Source organism: Montipora capricornis, chromosome 13 (genome assembly GCF_036669925.1).
Source record: "Montipora capricornis isolate CH-2021 chromosome 13, ASM3666992v2, whole genome shotgun sequence".
Classification (NCBI taxonomy): Eukaryota; Metazoa; Cnidaria; class Anthozoa; order Scleractinia; family Acroporidae; genus Montipora; species Montipora capricornis.
In genome coordinates this window covers 27,294,953-27,315,022 of record NC_090895.1, presented here as the reverse complement: position 1 = coordinate 27,315,022, position 20,070 = coordinate 27,294,953, and the positions used below count along the sequence as shown (strand labels likewise).

The 20,070-nt window shown below is 37.3% G+C and overlaps 1 protein-coding gene across 1 annotated transcript in view; it reads left to right on the top strand.

Moving 5' to 3' along the window:
- Positions 1-1,446: 1,446 nt before the first annotated feature.
- The window catches only part of LOC138030080 (E3 ubiquitin-protein ligase TTC3-like), a 52,763-nt gene continuing 34,139 nt past the window's right edge, over positions 1,447-20,070 (top strand). Inside the window, exons 1-19 of the mRNA XM_068877936.1 lie at positions 1,447-1,579; positions 3,655-3,698; positions 5,232-5,319; positions 5,962-6,027; positions 7,775-7,836; positions 8,780-8,853; positions 9,132-9,211; positions 9,296-9,390; positions 9,675-9,737; positions 9,961-10,015; positions 10,115-10,259; positions 12,853-12,904; positions 13,371-13,512; positions 13,701-13,725; positions 16,459-16,486; positions 16,887-16,911; positions 17,771-17,929; positions 18,176-18,238; positions 18,959-19,054. Of these exons, the coding sequence (XP_068734037.1) occupies positions 1,472-1,579; positions 3,655-3,698; positions 5,232-5,319; positions 5,962-6,027; positions 7,775-7,836; positions 8,780-8,853; positions 9,132-9,211; positions 9,296-9,390; positions 9,675-9,737; positions 9,961-10,015; positions 10,115-10,259; positions 12,853-12,904; positions 13,371-13,512; positions 13,701-13,725; positions 16,459-16,486; positions 16,887-16,911; positions 17,771-17,929; positions 18,176-18,238; positions 18,959-19,054 (1,470 nt within the window). The 5' untranslated portion in view covers positions 1,447-1,471. The remainder of the gene's footprint in view (positions 1,580-3,654; positions 3,699-5,231; positions 5,320-5,961; positions 6,028-7,774; positions 7,837-8,779; positions 8,854-9,131; positions 9,212-9,295; positions 9,391-9,674; positions 9,738-9,960; positions 10,016-10,114; positions 10,260-12,852; positions 12,905-13,370; positions 13,513-13,700; positions 13,726-16,458; positions 16,487-16,886; positions 16,912-17,770; positions 17,930-18,175; positions 18,239-18,958; positions 19,055-20,070) is intronic.

Here is a 20,070-nt window from a genome sequence, read left to right as displayed (position 1 = left end):
GTTAGTTCTGAGACTTTCAAACTGGCCGTTCTGTAACTCCTTTACACACCATTTTATGAAGACACATGATAAACAGAAGAAGTGATGCCACAATTGAAATGCATTTATGCAATGCACTTACCGTTAATAAAGAATCTTTTGCTGTGAGATCACTTCTTATCGAATAGCATTACTTGTACATCACATGCTTCATGAAAACATTGACTGTAGACATCCCTGGACAAAAGTTACTGAGAATTTTCTCAAGTTTCCTCTTTTTTGACATTGCCAACTACAAAAGCACACGTATCCCCCCTCCCCCTACCCCTACCCCTCCAAAGACAATGTTATTTGTAAAGAAATGCAACGGGCAGGGGGAGGGGGGAGAGGGGGATTCGAAAGTAGAAAGAAATTTTTATTGGATTGTCCTGAGGATGTAATTGTCTGTGGAGACTAAACAGTGATTGGTACAGTTCGATCCGTCTAGACCTTAGGTCTAAGGTCTGTATGTGTATCGTAGAATACTGTATGTACACTGTAGGGCAGTACTGTGATAGATTAAAACAGTGTATTGTTTGTCTGTTGTTGATGTCGTTGACAAGTCGTTTGTAGGGTGCGGGAAGTTGTAGGCTTTGGTTTATTGGTGTTCGTTCTAAGTTAGTAAACAGCTTTCCAGTATGATCCATTGGTAGTAGTTAGTGTTGTAATTAACACATTGAGCAGAGTCCCAGTCGATTCTGTGGTTTGTCTGTAGATGGTGTTCAACAATGTTATTAGGGACCTTCAGATTCTAGGATGAGAATAACTATGAGTATGTGATTTTCTCATAGAACAACAGTGAGCATGCGCAAACCAGTGTCATTTGATGGGAAAAAACATACCTTTGTCATTTAGTACGAGGTTTTGCAAAAAATTATGTCATCGTGTCAATACAAGTCACCAACACGGTAGTAGTTTCGGCATCTTTTGATCAGGAAAAGACTCAGTTACTAGCAATAAGAACAACCGAGCAACCTATGCTGCTAACAAAGAGTAAGATAAATCGTCGAGGGTTATAAATAAAGTATTTTCGCTCATAACGGGCAGTCAAATCTCTTACTTGTTCTCATCCTAGAATCTAAAGGTCACTATTTTTGATATCACTGTTCTACATCACTCATCTGTGTTCAGTCAGTCTAGCGTTCACATTTCTGCCAGTCTCACTGTTATAAGTGGCCTGGCAAACGTTGTGTAAGTACTTACGTTCGTCTGCTAAGTTGTCATGTGAATCAGAAAACAGTAGTATGCGTCTCATTAAGGTCCATATTGTTGTATCCTTGTGTAGTAGGGTTGTGAGATAATTCGTCAAGAAGTCTGCCAGTGTGGGTGGGTTTCCTGCAAGCCATCGTCTGTTGTTGTCATGGTTGACTAACGATAGCGCAATAAACATAAAATACTGGTTACTAATTGATAAATGTTTTAAAATTCATATATTTCAGCTGAATGTGCAGAAATGTGGTACAGACTGAATAAAGATGAGAAAGAAAAGCATATTCATGTTATGAAAATTTATTTGCTTTCACCATTCCTTTTTGGCCAAGTTGTTAATCAAGAAGATAAGGTAATGTACCAACCAGTAAAAGAGCAGTGCACAGGAAAATGTAGAAGAAAATTTTTGCGGGGGGAGTAACAGAATGAACTCCTCCCTGCCGGCTGTAAGAAGGTCCTGGTGTCATGGCTTTTTACCTTTGCAGCATATTTTTGATTTATGTACCCTGAGGTGAATGCCAGTGGGTTTCGACCTGATGAAACAGGACATGCAATTTTATTGAATGGTTTCAAAAACATTCCTCAAAGAGAGTGTCCCTCTGGAGTCCATCTCGAGGCTCTGGGGAATAAACTCGTGTAAATCCTCCCAGAGCCTTGAGATGTATGTATGTATGTATTGTATATATGTATGATTCCTTTTGTTTAGGAATAAGTTTTACAGGAAAACCAGTTGTTCATTTGCGCTCCACTTTGCAATTTTGTGACGCAATGTTGGTGTTTTGATTGGCAGTTTGCTCTGAGGAAGTTGCAATTTCAAATGTCAACTTGCTGCCAGCTGTTTACGATCCCATGCAGAGTCACATATTTGGACCCGTTCAAAACAACCTTTATCTCTATTTTTTTTACAATATAAAGTGACAGCATAATAACTGTACATTGGGTAGGATTCGCGAGGCTGTGCAAAAATTAATTCTTAAATGACAAATCCACAATGTATCACTGGCGTGATTGTTTGCAAACCTTGAATTATCGCAAGTTCTGTGAAGACTGTTTGTGTTGTCTCAAATATAATTACATTCAGGACTGTGAGGGGGTTGAAATGTCAATTCAATAGCATGATTTCTTAGCATAAAGCGCAACTGGGTTTCTGTGAAAACTCCATGGTGAAAGTCCATGCAACAACATCTCCATTTGCCATTACTGGATTCCACGCGTAAACATCCTTCGAAGAAATTAATCATTTCAAATCCATTTGAAGGGGTTCCAAAATATTAAAGTTATTAATTCCAAAGTGACAATGGTCTATGGAAAAGGTTCACAATGTAATTACAGTTCGAGGCATACCATTGGACTTCAACTGGTCGTACGTTGGGAAATTTGAACCTCAACTTGCTCGGAGCTAAGTGCCAATCAAAAATGCAACATTGGCATGCAAACTAACAACCGGTTTCACTGTAATACATCAAAATAATTGGTTTATTATTAAGTAATACAATATTGCGATAAAACCAAGTGATTAGAAGTCACAACATTTCAACCTCTCCAAGGTCTTTTTCAAGTGACATCTTATCACTTAAATATTTATCACATCAATTTCTGAAAAAATTTCTTTTACAGCGATTACTAGTTATAGGCACCCCTCAGCGACCTTTTAAAATTTTGCGAAACTGAATTTGGGTGGACGTCAATCAAAATTTATGATTCCATGACAAATTGAACTGCTGCCAAGGAAACAGGAAAATATTGTCATGGAAACATTTGATTGACGTCCACCCAAATTTAGTTCTGGAAAATGAAAAAAAATCCATTGAGAGATGTGTGTGACTGATAACCGCTGTAAGGTGATAGAACATTGTAGGGCATCAGAAAGTATCCTCACCCCAAGACATTGCTCTTTGGTTCTTGTGTTTTTATCTGGAACTCAAGTCAGCAAATGGCTCTGAGTATTACTGTATCAAAAGAAAAACATGTGGAATTTCTAAAAAGTAGCCAATCCAATAGTCTATTTTGCTGATGTTAAGTTCCTAGTGATGCCAGGGTACATAGTTCCAGTCCGTGGTTGGGCCAAACAGACTGAAGTCTAATTTCAAATGATTTGTCAGACTAGTAGTAAGAAGCCCTTACAAGGGACTGGAACTAGTCAGGTTTGACTACAAACCAACCTTAAGCAAAATAATCTATTGCGTGACAAGCAGTTTGTGTTTTTTGTAACTTGGAAGGCTACTATTTTTGAGAGCCATGCAGGAAAAAGTGAAATCCGTTCTCTATAGCGTGCTTGCCTCCTTCAATGCAACAGTACCAGCTCCAGTTTAGCAGTTTAACTGTTATCATTTTACAAGCATTTGTTATTAGAAGCAATAGATAAGGTTTTTACCTTGTTTTTTTCTCATAATTGGGAACTTAACTGTCTGGTCTTACTTATTTTAGTGGATTAACTGGGCACATGAATTTGGATTATTGCCCAGCAAGAGGTATGATTAAGTGTATTTTGACATTGTTGCTTTAAAATGAGTGTGTGAAAGCTTGTGTGCTCTTTGCGTTTTGGAGGGGATGTGATGTCCTTGTAAATTTTATGTCATGTGCAGGGTTTTCAATGAGAGCCAGCTGCTGGCGAAATTTGCCGGCTGTTGCTTGTGAACCCACTACCTACTTTTCCTTTGAAATTACCCCAAATTTTACAAAATAAAATGAGAAACATTCCCACAGAACATGAGCCTTGGATCAGGGAAGTCTCATCCATTAAAAACAAAAGCCTGAATTCTGAGTAATTTCAGTGGCGATTTATGTTTCCCTGTTCATGTCAAAGGCGTTGTTCGAGGATTGAGCACACACGTTTTTGAGGCAACAGTCCAGCAGTCCAGTTCTTGGTGTAAGCTGCCTGATTTGCTATCTACATTTGAAGCGTGTCAAGACCACATTCACAAAATGTCTTTTCGGTCACAACAGATGAAATACTTTGCACAGCTGTACAGAATGCAAAGGAGCCTGAAAGGGGGCTATGTCATGTTATTTTAATTAATTTTGTACTCCAGAATGCAGGAAATGATTTCAGACCCCACTACTAACTCGCACTTTCAGCCCCTGGAAAGCGTGTCTTCAGGAGGTGTTGTCCATTCTCAGGTTTTGCTGCCTACTAAAATTCTCCCACAAAAAAAAACAAAAAAACATTCGTACCTGCTACAGCTGAACTGTGGACAGACTTCCCAGAGAAATTGTTAACATCAGAGACCAACTGAAATTCAAACAATAAGTTGATAACTTCCTTTAGTGCTGTCCATCATTGTCAACCCTTTTGCTATATGTATGATGAGGAAAGATTAACATGGAATAAGGAGTAATGTATGTTAGGTCAGAATGAAATTCAGGTTAAGATAATAATACCAATCTTGTTTGATCCCCAGTTTGCATTGTCTCATATTCACTCTGTAAAGCTCTCTTTGTGACTTAATAATAGGGAAAGAAATCCATGTACAAACTGAAACTGAATTTCATTTTAAGCTGCAATACATGCATTTGAAAGAGACGCACATAGAGTTCTCCTTACGAGCTGGTGGAACATGTGACTTTTCAAAGAAAATCATCAGTTCATCAGTGTGTAGTACTGGTAATTGATAGTTTTTTAATCAGTCAGATGCAAAATTAATTGAGAATCTGAATAGGATTTCAGGGTTCTTTTGTCTCATTTTTTTGGCAATTGGAGGTACAATCTGTCTATCTGTATGCTGTTTTTTAGAGAAGTTCATCTCATAGTCTGGACTGCATACTTTTCAGGGTTTCATATGTCATGGATTTTCCGGATGTATGGTCCTTGAAAGTCCCTGAAATATTAGGGAATTGAAGGACACAAAGTGTAAAAAACCCTGAGATTAACTAGGGTTCACCTACAACTCAATATGTTGGTGTCATACATTCCCTGATAAGTAAGTTGCTTTTTGCACATTAAAAGACAATCAAACCCACTAACATTTGATGTGAAATGCTAATGTGTGGTTGTCTGTTTTTAGTTCATTTGACATCAGAGCCTTGGAAGAGAAATACTTCAATGCAGTTGATTTAGTTGAGGAAGCATTTGATAAATTAGCGGACAATGCAGTAAGTGGAAAGTATTTAACTAAAAGTGCTATGCTTTAGACTAAGTGAATGCATGTTTTCATCACAAATGGACCTTTTAACCAACACTTTACAAATGAAAAGTCTAGTTACTCCTTGCAAAAAGTAGGTTGAGATAGTGCAAGAGTGTCAAGTCAGTGTACTTGCAGATTTTTCAATATCATGAGCAAGGTGATTCCTGTACATGTAGTTCATTACACGATTCTTGTAACATGAGACATGGCCAGAGCCAAAAATTACTTCCCTGGGGAGAACTGTTTGCCTAGTTAATCTGGCTACTGTGTGTATGATTGTTATGGTTTGTTATGAAAACTCTCATTAGCTTTCTGGCATCTCTTGCAATTCAAATTTGTGACATTACGTCTTGAGAAAAAGTGATTATTTGTGACCTTTCACAAGAAAAGGGGGCTTATGAAATTTCATGATGATGCAGATTTCACGGCAGACACCCATTGATTTCGTGAACATCAAACTATTCGTGCAGTGTACAGTAACCAGAGACAACTATCTTTCTCATGTTTCAAAATGCAAGTAAGACTTAATTTTTAAACGGAAGAAATCTTGTTAATTTTTTGTGGTACAGTAGTCAAAGTTGTTTACTTCATCTGCCTTGTACCCTGTTAGCTCCGCAAGAATAAAGACGGGCTGATTAAAGTTCTTGACATCATTGGAAGTTCTGGGTTGAAAATGGTATGTTTTTTTATTTCTGTAGAATACTATCTCCTCCCCAGAGTCCACTTTTCTTTTGGTCAGCACCAAGACCACAAGCTCTGGCCACTTTTGTAACCGTTGACAACCACTGTTGTTTCAAATTTCTGAGTGTGCAAGATGATTTGGAAGTCCTTGATTTGCAGACTTCCTACCTTGGAAGTGGCCAGAGTCAGTGTTCTTGGTGCTGACTAGTGGTGGGAATCGGTTGAGATTTCACATTCGATCATCAGAAATAATCAGATTGCCCCAACCGATCGATCATCGATTATAATTGGAAGAATCTACCAATAAGCATTCCACATATTTTTCATCTAAATAGAAGTCAAAGTGGGCCCTTCCTTCACTTGATGAAAACCAAAATATTCCCACTTTTGACCTGGCGTTTCCAGGATAGCGAAAGATCTCCAACTCGTCCATTTTAGCCGCCATGTTGGACTCGTCAACAACATGTAAGCGAGGCATGTCTGAGAGAGGACACTGGGAACTGGGGAGAGATTGGGGAGAGCGAAACAAACATTTTCAAGCCAAAACGAACAATTGTTCATCTTGGATCAGAGGTGACATTATCTTCCTCTGGTGATTTGTAAATACATTTGAGATCTATTTCAAAACTTATTTTGGACGGTAGTGATACTACAAACGCGAAACAGTGAGCTTGTAATTTATGTTTTCTGTTCAGTTGTTTTCGAAATACAAAGCGGCTTAGCATGCCACATCTTTCAAATAAGCGTGAGGTATTTGAAGTGACAACAACACAGCGAACAGGGTACCGCCAGGTAAACACAGGCAATCTTAGATTATATCTGCTGTTGTGACTTAGAAGTTAGAGTCCATGAAAAAAGACAACTCACACAAGAGTTGACAATACTTTTATTTGTCCCCAATAATTTTTAATTTTTTCGGCGACAATCGATTATGAAAAAAGCAAAATCGATTGTCGCGTCGCTTGAACTTTTCGATCAACTTTCGATGATAATCGATCATCGGCCCACCACTAGTGCTGACTAAAGGAAAGCGGATTCTGGGAACACGACTGTGTAGAATATAATTCACTGAGACTTCTTCCAATGAGTATGCAGTAGTGCTGAATTCAGGGAAGCAGGGTTGGTGCAATGGTGAGAGCACTTGCATGTACCTTCTACCATTATGGCCATAGCCTGTTCCAGGTGTTCAGTTGGTAAACATTGCAGCTTGGGATGGGCAGCAGGAAGAAATGCCTGTAAAACTCTTTTTAAAAAGGGATTTCAATATACCAGAAAAACCCATATAAAAAACGTAGTATATACCGGGAAAACCTTTAAAAAGAGTTTTACAGGCATTCCTTCCTGTCCCAAGCTGCCCTCCATCTTTCACCATGTTTATTAACTGAACGATTTAACTGTAATTTTTTAAAATAAACTTGAACTTGAACTTGAACACTGGCCTAACAATATAGCCCTAGAAGAGATGTTATATGTAGAACAATCTAATTCTTGGCAACTGCTTGAATTTTTCCACCTATAAACTTAAGTCACTTTAGATAGGAAAGCAATAAAAATCAAAGTAATAAAAGCCCTTCACATAAACCACTATAGCCACTATTTTTTTACTGAGTACTTTGGAGTACATGGGGCGGTCAAACCACAGTTGTCAGTGTTGCTGACTCATGTTAAGTTGCTGCTGATGACTGTACAATTGCCAATTTTTAACTATGAATTCAGTCACTAATTTGTTGGTTTTTATCTAGTCCCATCATCTTGATAAAGCCATATCCTCTGCTGAAAGCTTCAAGGCCTTTGGTAGTTTGAGGTACTTTTCAAAGTTTTTATGTCCCCAATTTTACTTACCTTTGAGAGTACATGTTCGCCTTAGATCATGCATGTGTATTACAGTCAAGCTATGTCACGCATGACCAGTTATTTTAAAATTTGAACTGAGTATTTAAATCTGCATGCCAGTTTTGAACTTTGCTTTTAAGAGGATATTTCCTTGATCACCAAAATAGTTGGCAATGAACTTTCCTTTTTGTTTTGAAATAAACGGTATTTGAAAAGTGAAAATTATTTCAAACATTTGATGACTTATTGTTCAGTTATTGTGCATTTTTCGGAGCAACTTTCAGAAAAATCTTCAAGATTCCATTCAAATCTTGGAGGCTCTAAAGAGGGTTCAGCCTAGTGGATACTGGTCATGCATGACATAGTCTGACTGTCATTTTTTTTCAAATTGTAAGCAGAGATTTTGGCGAGGAATAGGCCATTTCCAAGTTCACGTATGTCTCCTCTTCAAAGTGAGTCTAAGTGTGAAGTTTTTGTGATGGTAATTCTACTTTACATATGAATGAAAACTAATTTTGAATAATTTATAACAAAAACTTTGCACTTAGACTCGCTTTGAAGAGGAGGCAGACATGTACTCAGAAATGGCCTATTGATTAAGAGGTACTTGCCGAGTTTGCAATGATTATTAGTACATGACAAGTGGAATTAAAATAAATTTTATTAGAAGTGCTGCAATTTGTCCCTCTAGGCAACTTGGCTTAATGTTATGCTTTCCCTGCCAAAGTTTTGTAAATGAATTAACTTAACCCATTGACTCCTAGGGGTTCCCCATTGACAAGTAAAATCGACTGGTGTTAGACAGAGTAAAATACTAAGTCTGGCCGGTTTGGGTGTCAAAGGGTTAATTAATTAAACTTGTGTGAATTACATGTACTTTGGACTTAATTGCATGTATGGACTTTTCTTTTCAGGAATAAAATTGAACTGAAGCCAGTAATGACCAAAGAACAAGGAGATATCGCACTGCTACTTGCTCACAATCAAGGTACATGTGCATGTATTTGACTTTTTTTTGGGGGGGGGGGGGGGGTAGGGGAGCAGGTTTCAATATCGTGAGAGTGATCACTTTTTGCCAAGATAATTATACCTACCAACGTTATTTTGATTTGATTTTATCTGTTTGAAGTCAATTGATAATTTTCCAAATTAACAGAGCTCTTGTGCTCACTTATGTAGTAGAGGTGGTTAGTTGTTAATACCATTATCATTGTATCAACTTTTATATGTATGTCTTTTTGACAATAATTTTCGTTTGTTTTGCAGTTTCTCTTCATGTCAAAGACTTGGCTTCAGGCACTGATATTGCAGATGGATTTATCAAAGAATGCACACGGAGAGAAGAGGTAAGTGCAGGGTTAAGAGTTTGTGCAGTTTTAGTGAGCTGTGTAGAACCTCTTGTTGTAATATGCTTTTGCTTGTTTTCATAGCAAACAGCTGACAAGAAGATGGAAGGCAATGCTGCTTTTGCTAAAGGAAAATACAAAGCAGCCATTTCAGCTTATACCCTGGCCTTGCGTTCAAGGTATTAAATTCAAAACTCATCTATAGGGCTGGTTATTTGAACAGGCTAACTTAGACCATGGTTTTCGACTACCATTTCACTCCTGAGAGTTGCTTCAGGTGGATTAATTTACTTTCCTCCTTGACTTTAATTTACCTTCTGGATGTTTTGACATTTTATCAACCCTTGTAAATTAGTGTTTGTGCAAATAAAATTGACCCTCATAGTACATGTATTCAAAAATTTGATTAGGCTGGCTTTACTTACCATTCACCTTAATTTCTAATTACTGTCTTTGTTTGCAGTCCCTACAATCATGTCCTTTTTGGTAACCGAGCTCAGAGCTACCTTAAAACTCAGGAGCCATGGTAAGGAAAGTTAAGTATTTTGCAAATCTTTCTAGATTTTCTACTTTTGCATTTACCATCTGTTACCTGTTTCTGGCGAGGTTTCAATGAAGATAAGCTACTTTCTAACAGTTATCTTCGTGGAATTCTAGTCCTGACCACCTTTATGATAGTGCTACTGTAGGTAGTGGAGACAACCCATGCTTTTGTTGGTGGCAACATTAAAAAGTTGTTTTGTTGCTAGGTGTGCTCTTGCTGATGGAAGAAGAGCGGTAGTTTTAAAAGCAGATTGGCACAAGGTAAGACTGTACATGTAAGATTAGCTTTTCTGCCAAGGTGACAGTAAAGATAATAATATTATTGTTGTGTTTTTTATTAAGCTTTTTCTCCATTTTTAGGCGCAGTACAGATATGCCCAGGCCTTCTTTGAAATCGGTAACATTAAACGAGCAAAGGAAACAAATAGGAAGGCAAGGAAAATTTGTGTTGAGAAGAAGGACTTAGACACCCAACTTGAAAGATTTGAGAAGAGTGTCCAATCAAGTGAGTTTTAAGCAGAGCTGGCAAAAAAATAGTGGATTGTTCTCAAGGTTTTTGTCCTCAAGATCAGGGATCCAAACGTCTGGCTCTGCTACTGCCAGTGCTTCAGAGGTTCTGACTTATTTCAAATCTAAGAAACAGGGCTTTCAATAAAATTATGTGTTGGTGTCTACCCATATGAGGGTAGGCTGCCTCTCCTAGGGGGATCTTGGGGCATTCTCCTCCAAAAAAGTTTGAAATCGAGAACTTTGTAACTATACACTTTTCAGCTTTCTGGGCATCAAAATTAGCCACGGGAATGACAAAATAATTACGAACAAGACTTTCACTTTATTCAAAGGCGATCAAAGATTTGATCAAATAGTCTTGAACAGTAAGTGAAAATACCACAGTATTTATGAGAAAACAATGTAGAGAGTAAAAATTTATTCAAATAACTGTAGTGGAATGTGATTTCTTTGGAAAGAATGCAAAACAATTCAGGGTAGCCATGCTTGGCCGCCATCATTGTTAAACAGCCAATGCGAAAGCGAGGCTAACTTTTACTAAACGATACTGACACACATGCAAGGTGAAAACCGCATAAGCTCTATACACAAATCCTCAAGACAAGTCTGGGCGTATTTTAAACATTTTTTGCATTATGAAGTGGTTAGGCTATAAACATTTTAAGATGTGTGTTTTTAAAGTACGGTACCCCTCAAAAGTAAGTTACCACCCTCTCGTAAGACGAGTGTCTCTTCTCTAAGATGAGACTTTTGTCTTGTGACACATTTCGAAAAACTGCATGAACGGAAACTTTTCTGAAGATTGACATGTTCACGAAGAATCTCGTGCTCCAAAACGGAGCACCTGACTCAAAAAGTGTAATGGAAAATGCGATTGGCAGCAGTGTATTATTGTGAAACTCTTGCATTCCAAATGCGTGTCGACATTCAAACCACCACTCCGCCTGTGAAATTTACATACTTTAATTCGAAGTTGATGTCAAGGAAAAATATTTCGATAAGCTTGCGCTGCAGCATGTACTTGTAAAAACTGTTAATCGATGGATTTCTTCAGTACATAAGCTTAAATCCATCGAACTGCCATAAAATTTGTCTTGCACATTTCAGCTGCACAACAGCATTAGCTTATAATTATTATCTTGTATAACGTGAACTTTGAGAGTACCGATAAGTGATTTGGAAAAAATTTGATGACATAACTTTTGTGAAAATGACTTCAAAATGCGTTCTCTTGTTATAATTGTTTATACAGGGTTTTCCTTTCAGGCGGGATGGTTCGTCGGGTTGTTTACAATTTTACCGGTGTCTCGTACTTTGACTCTATAAATTTGTGGCTACTTTTTTGCTTTTTCTTCTTTCTTGGTGGAATTGGATATGTTATTGGAAAGCCATGGGCAGAAGAAACACAAAGCAATCATGCGCAATAAATCCTTCAAACTAAAAGAAGTCACGATTAATCGCTGTACTGTTGCTTACCAAACAGAATAATCAATCTGTTGGCATTTCAATTACGCAACGTAAAGTCCAATAACGAAATGTCACGAATGCGTTGTCGTAATTTGCGAATTTTTGCGAAGGAAAAGGCTGGATGTGAAGTGTAGTATTAATTATTTTAGGACATGTAGTTTAATTTTTGTTCAAGTCTTAAGATGAATTAGGAAACAATGGAAATATTTAATACAACATGACCTTGTAAATAAGTTTTAGGTGTCTGTAATGTTAGAACTATTCTCGATCTTTGTATGCCAGAATTCTTCTCCTACATTTTTGCTCATTAGGATGCAATTTGTTTAGTGTTAATTTAGTGAATCAAAGCTAAAACACAAACTATCAAAATTTGCTTTATTTCATTTGGCAATTTAGGTGTCTGATCATTCTCTAGATCTGTTTACAACGCCACCGTGTAAAAACACGAAACGTTACTCAATTGGCATGATTTCTTTTTCAGTTTTAACAGTATTGTAATTTCGATTCTTGTTTCATGCTCGACAAGAGCGTTGTTTTGTCATTTAACTTTGCAAATGTTCGTACGGCTGTCGGACTTTTATCAAAATTTATGCCAATCTTGCCCCTTCAGTGATTCTGGTGAGACGAGTATCTCGTCTCTCGAGACAAGACTCTCAAGATGATACTCTCATCTCACGAGAAACAAGATGAGACTGGTAACTTACTTTTGAGCAGTACTATAGCTGTAGACCCAGTAGCTGGTGTCTTGATGACCCACAACCGCTGGAGGCCTGGCAGTAGCCGGCTTCTATTGAAAGAACCTGAAGAAGAGTTGATTATTTTCATCTTGTTAAACTGAGACTGAATCTTTGATGACTTCTCACTTTACTGAGTGCATTGTTTTCAAATTAATTGTTATCTAAAGTAGATTACCAACATCAGACTCCTATAATATTCTTATAACTTGTGTTTCTGAACATGCGATGAAAAATTAATGGTTAGTCATCACCAATAATATAAAATGAACTTGTAATTATGCCCATTCATTACTGGGAAAGAAAGTCATGTTTTTGCAATGCTGGAGACAAGTTGGCAGTAGTGACTTAGTTTTATCTTTTCTTTGTCTTCTTTTCAATGAAAAGCTCGTGAAGTTAAAGGAAAGACAGGTGCTAATAAGATACCTGCCAAACAAAGGTAAGCAAATAAAAGTTGGGATCAAGTTTAATTAAAATTCGTTCCACACATTGTTGAAGTTATGTTTAAAAAACAAGTAGCAGTGTTTTATTGGGTTTAAAACACGAGGCGTAGCTGTATGTTTTCAGACCCGATAAAACACATGCTGCATGTGAGTCATGTGATTGGCCTAAAAAACCTTCCCCAAAAAGCGTGTCGCTCTGGACTCCGAACAAAGGTTCAAATTGTGGAGGGATGATATTAGCATACAAGAAAAACAAGCAATGCCTTATTAGTATGCTTTAAATAAAGAATTGTAAGAAGGAGTGTTTTATTGCAGTTAAAGCTCGTGCACATGTCATTTTATTTATAACAGAGATCTTGTTCATGTTATCTGTTTTTCTCTGTCATTTCTGTGAATCATGAAGGAATCAATACTGGTTTACAATCGCTTGAAGTGAAGGATTTCTTTTGTGTTTTAAATTAGTAAACAACTGTATGACCTCCCTGACTTGGTGACTCCCACTGCAAGTGACACAAGTGAAAATTCGGATGACGAAAAACCTCACACAGGCCCCCCAGACCTAATTGATGAGGACGAGGAAAGCAAGGACTCTTCAGAAAGTGAGGTAAGTGGGCTTAACACACCTTTGCACAATGTACATGTAACGTTGGAGTGTTGGTCTCTGATAAACTGAATTTGTGTTGGAGATGTGTCAGTGTTGTTTGCATTCTTTGGAGTTACTTTTGTCAAAGAAGAAAGTCTTCTTATGGCTGACATCCAGGCAAAAATTTACTTGATACCTTTGCATTGCAGGATGTCGACTCTGACAGCTCTGATGGTGAGTTGGTTGTAATTATGTTTCTGTAGCAATTGTGACCTTTCACACGAAAACATACAGTAACGGTTTTGTGTTAAAGGGGTAAAAATCAACAGCTAATCGACTGATGTTTTAACACCTTCAACGCCTTTCTCAACACTTCCAAAGGGGTGCACAAAAAATCGGTTTGTGAAGAATTTTCTAACACCTTTAACAGGTAGAAAAGCCGCTGTATCAGCAGTTCAAGACGATAGCCAACACTTTTCAACACTCCCGACGCTTTGCACTTGCTTTTCACATGGGGAGCTGTTTTAGGAAAGTCCATGGTGGCAGAAATGTCTAAACAGCACTGCACTGTTAGAAATGAACAAAACAAAATGTGAGATATGGACGTTGCAGCCTTCACATTGTGCCGTCAATTTGTACTTCATTGAGTATCTGATGACATAGCTCAGAGAACGTTTGTGAAATCTAGTGCCGATCTAAAATCATCTGTTTAACACATGTGAAGACGACATCGAAATTCACACGACCTCCCAATCCTCTGAGGTGGGTGTCAATTTCATGAAAAGTAAACATGCAGAAATTTGCATAATTTTGTTCGCAAGCACACAAGCACACTTACCCGGACAAATGCAGTGGTCTGTTATCATACAATTACATGAATTCAAGAACTATTTTAATTTCTGCTTCAACACAAAATTAACTGTATGTGTCAAACTTGATAATGATCAAACATGTCCATCGAAGTAATGTTTAAGTGTACTTTGTTATGCTTTGTCTGTGTCACCTTTTGGGATCGAAATCATTGAAAAGGAAATCTGTTAGAGTTTATAGTTCACAGGAAAAATGAGCGTTGTATCATGATTCCATTAATAACTTTTTATTATAGGCTCGATTTCCGCCGCTCACTCGAGTTCGGGTATCCTCCCCGAGAAGAGACGGTTGGACGCGTGAGCGATAGATTGTGTCTGTGACGTAATTTCAAAATATAATTTATGTGAAGTCAATAGTTGCGGGGAAATAGCATTAGACATCCCAAAAACACTGATTTTAAGAAAACAGAAATTACATAACAATGCTTAAAACGTCTGTGCGAAGTTTCCAGATGATACGAGCTTGAGTTTGTGGTTAAATGATCAGAATGATCAATGTGAGTTTGAATTCAACCGGCGAATCATCAAAAAAATCTTCGGCGGCTTCAGCTCTCGGTCAACCTCATCGGCCCCCTCGTTTTGCCACCGATAAACTCAGCAGTACTTTCAATTGATCTTGAGGAATTTTACTTGCTCTTACATTAGCGAAGTATGAGGAGAAAATTGCAATAGAAATGGATTTGAAAGCCGTATTTTGACCTTGGCGCCAACTGGAAAATCAGTGAAGTTTGCGAACTCAGGCCAAAGAAAACGACACAGTTCCCATTCTCCAGCTTCTCGAACACTTTTCGTTGTCGCAATCTTCGATGTTTCCTACCTTAAAAGCACTGTAAACCTCGAACATGCCGGGTCAAAGAATACCTTTGCAGCCAAAACATATAATTTATGCCAGACGGATTTGTGCAGGCGAGTTTCTGATTGGCGGAGATTAACAATGGCTCACCTCACGCGTCCAGCCGAGATTTCGGGAGTGAGCGCTGGCTCATTTCCCGAAACAGCGGCTGGTAATCGAGCCTACTTTTATTAGCAATCAAACTAAAGACTTAAAGTGATGAGTGGACCTTAAAGCTGTCTTTCCTGCTTTTGAAGGAACAAAGAGAGGTACTACGAAAACATTTGCTTATGCATGGAATGAATTCACGTCAACTTTGTCCAACATGTGCATCGTCTTAGATCAACACTTTTTTGAATGTCTCCAACGGATAAAACGAATTATTCTGACAGCTTTTTCCAATACGTCCAATGGGACAAAACCGTAAGTGTACAATTTCACGTGAAAGGTCACAAATATCTGCAAGCTATAATAGCTTGTACGGCACTTAATGTTCTATTATGTTGTCACCTGCCTTTGTTGTCAAATTGATTAAATAAATAAATAAATAGCTCTGAAGTGTGATATTTCACCAAACAATAAAGTGACATTTACTTGAACATATGACAGCAAAGTATCTTCCTTTAAAATTTTGCTGCAACATGCAAGTTAACGAGCAGGCATGGAAACGTTTTGCACCCTTTAAGAAATTTACTTGAGGTGTCTTGAGCAGACCTCTAAAATTAAATTTTAATCAAGTGTTGTCTCAATCAGAGTTGACCATGTGCTTTAGCAAGGGGTGGTTGACTAAAAAAAAAAAAATAAGGGTGGTTGACTGCTTAAAATTCCCTGACTGGGTAATTTTTCCGCTTTTTTGTATTCTATTCCTGTAGTTTAGCAAAATCAATTCTGTGTTAGTCTAGAAACACAGGTAATTGGGTGCATGTGTCCCTTTAAGTCTAAAGCCCCATGCAGCTACACGTTTTGATGAGTAGCGCAATCACCACATCCATTTGGGGGTGACTCGGAAACATTCTCTGATTTATTCAGTTTAACATTTTCAATAAAGCTATATTTTGCTAAATGCTAAAGTTGTCCTTGTTGTAGATTCTTAAGGAAACTTTAATAAATACCTCTTGCTAATGGGTTTGAGGTCCATACTGTAAGTTACCAGGCCATAAATTAACAGAAAAAATGAGGATCTTTAAAGCACATAACTGACCGAGTTGTTTAGCATTCTGTTTATTTTTATTAGTTATAATTAGTTTTATTCCTTGCCTTTCACAGTGTATGAATCAGCTGATTCATCTTCAAGGTGAGTTAGTATCATTTCCGTGGTGAATGTGCTTCATGTTGGTTGACTGGCACTGGTAGCAGTATCTGCTAGTGGAATTCCTGATCAATTTTTTTTGTGGAGAATGGGGATGATAAAGTAGAAAACTAAAAATAGTTAATTCAGGAACTTCATGTTACTAAGACAGGTAATGTCTTGGGACTGAATGGAGTCTTAGCATGTTAAGGAATTTCCTCATAATAATAGCGTATAGTTTTACAATCATTGGTATAATAAAAAAATGTGGTTAACACTTTTCTCAAATAGAATTATTTTGAAGTTTGGTTTATTATAATTATTATCCTCTAACAACCTAAATGTTAACAATTTATTGGTAATAAAAATTTGGACTAAACAATATGTCATTTTCTTTGTGTGACAGGAAAAAGCCTACTTCAGCCACAGAAGTGAGGACCTTTGACATTGTAACAACAAACACTTAATGACTGGTTCCGAGGGAAACAGTTCATTTGTCTGCCTTTGCCTCTGCTCAGCATGATCCATTATTTGGAAGTTCAGTACCTATTGTATCCATGAGGTTGCACTATAGCAAGCCAGTAATAATACTACCCCTAAGGCTAGCAAATCACAGTAACCCAGCCTTAAGCCTTTCTTTTCAGCAGCTTTCTTACTGATCAAACTGGTGGAAGGAAAAATTAATATAAGTAGGATTAGGGATAGGTTGTGGAATGATTCACCAGCATTATGATCATCTATTTTTATAGTCTTAGTCTATTTGTGCTGTGGCAAATAAATAAATAAAGAAACAAACAAACAAACAAACAAACTATTTTTGATACATATGAAGCTGTAGTGAAGTGGTGCATGGTACTTGACAACTATTCACCTAAGTGGAGGTGGATACCAAAACAGTGATATAACATAGCACATAAAGATGATTTTAAACTTGTTTATTCCTGCTGCGATTACAACGATTGCAATCAGTTGTCAAGACTGCATAGCACTGCTTTTGAAAAATGCTTGAAAACTTCAAAATCCTTCTTTTATTGAAGCTGCACCTGTTCATTTGAGCCTGTCAGTTTGCGTTGTCTTCTGACCTGGAGACCACTCGCACTCTGCACCTGAAAATCGCTGTGCTTATAAACTACATGTATGCATTAAGTCTACTGAGCTTATGTAGCCTGGTATCTCTTAGATAAACAAAGTTGTGAGCCCTTAAGTTGCTTAAGTTAGCTCAAAGTTGTTAACTTTGTCAAAGTCTCATTTAATTGAATTGAAAGTGAGTTTTTTTACTCATGTCAACAGCAAAAGAAAAAGAAATCCAACAAAGTGCGGCAAGCTTTGAGAGAGAAAGTGTTGGATCAAGCGAAGCAAGAACTAAAGGCCAACAGAGCAAAGATGAAGACACAGCTTGCAGCCAAGGCAGAAAGCATTAAGAAGGGGAAACGAGACAAAAAAGCTAAGGTTTAACAATATTCCTTGTGCCAAATGATTAAAACGAGGTTAATTGAATGGTCAGATTTGACAAGGTTAGAAAAAGTAATATTTTTGTTTAGCAAAGATGGGATCTCTGTTGTTTGTTTCATCTTTCATGGAAGCAAAAGAAACAAAAACAGCATCTTGTGTGATATAACACAGATAGATGTCTTGCATGTGTGGTAGCATCATGATATTTGTGCTTTGAAATGTAATAAGTTATTTGTCATATAGGTGCGAGTGGAACTGTATGGCACTTCACCTAAAAGGCAGGAATTCATAGCCTTTCTTAAGCAAGTGAGTGAGAAAGCTTCAGTACTATCATTATGTAACTTGGGTACAAAAGAATTTTTAAAATTAATTGTGGACCGGTAATGCAATGTTTCTTACAGACATTGCCACCTTTTCCGGTTATAAAATCAATTCAGTTTACGTCATAGTTTAGATTGTTCGTGCTAATTTAAGATGAACCTCTATTAAGCGGCTAACCTCCATCAAGTGGCCACTAGCCGTTACCCTGACGGTGCCCGCTTAGTAGAGGTTTCACTGTAGTTTATCATTATTGTGATTTTGTGGTAAGAAAGAGAAAGGCAGGGCTACAGCTGATGGTAGATTCATGAAATATCTATCGTTACTGGTATTGTCTATCAATAAATGAATTGTTTTGATATGGAGGCATCTATTTTAAGTAGATAGCTCTGATAGAAATACCACTTGCAAAATCTTGTCCTTTCATATGAGATTAAGACTATCTTATGCCTATTACTGATACATTCACAGGGATGATTCCAACTTTTTTTGTTTTTGCAATCAACATTTGACACTGGTGTGATTCTGTGTTTCTGGTTAAGATAATCCACACACCAGGTTTGTGGTTTGTCCTCTATGATATATCACGGTTGGGAGGGTAAATGCTCTGGAATACTATCTACACCAAACTACTCTAAAATCCAAGGGTAGAAATCAAAGCTTGTAAGGGTGATGGAGACATTAATTTTAATTTTTTTTCTATCCCAGGGCAGCAAAGCAATTTTAGAGAAAAAGTGCATGTTAGCAGTTCAGAACTATTCAGATGCCATGGGTCTATTAGAACAACATGACTTCCAATATAAGGTAACCAAAAGGCATCCATGTTTATTTCAAATTTTAGTTGCATTAGGAAGTAGCCAGTAATACAGGGTTCAACATATTAGTTGACCAACAAAATGATGCACATTCTTTTTCAATAAAAATGGTATAAATGTGAAAACGGTAATACAAATGTACCAGTCATTTTGAATGTTTGCATAAGGCAGTCATTATTTTGAATGATGTTGAGTGAAATTAACAGAAGTTGAGATCTGCGCTATTAATAATCATAATCATAATCATAATAATAAGTGGTTATCAGATGAATGCCATTATCAAGTTCTTGATAAAAGCAGGCAAGTGACTATTTCTTTAAAAATGACAACCACTCTCAATGTAAAACAAGGCATGTTTCAATCACTCAATCAATCATCAGTTGTGAAAAACTGTATGGATTAATGTCTTGGGCTTTTTTTGTAGTCAATTATAATGTTAAATCACACGTCATTACTATCATAAATTCAAATCACAACTGTATCTCACTTCACAACTGATGATAATCGTTGAATTGTTGAACAATAATTGTTCAAGAAGATGGTGACACAATGAAGTTGAACAACAGTCGAACAAAAATATTGCACAATGGAACAGTTCAACAACAAGTGTGGCACAATGTTGAACCATGGGTTACTTGAGCTTTAAGCAAAACTTCAAGCGAAGTGCAACTCAGATACAGGAGTATTTCTATTGGATTTATTTGGTTCACAATATGGCAGATACAGTACATGTTCTGTATACTTACACAGTGTTACATTAACCATGCAACTTTTTTCACAGCTGCTTCAGGTATCAGTCAATAAAAATATTGCTTTGACTTTTTAAAAAATCTGGAGACATGTTACAGGGAAAATTTCCCAGTGTAACACCTGTGTAGCAACTTGTCATGCATTGTGAGAACTTTTGTTGCTTATTAATTAACTCATTGACTCCCAGGGGTTCCCCATTGACAAGTAAAATCGTCTGGCATTAGACAAAGTAAAATACTACGTCTGGCCGGTTTG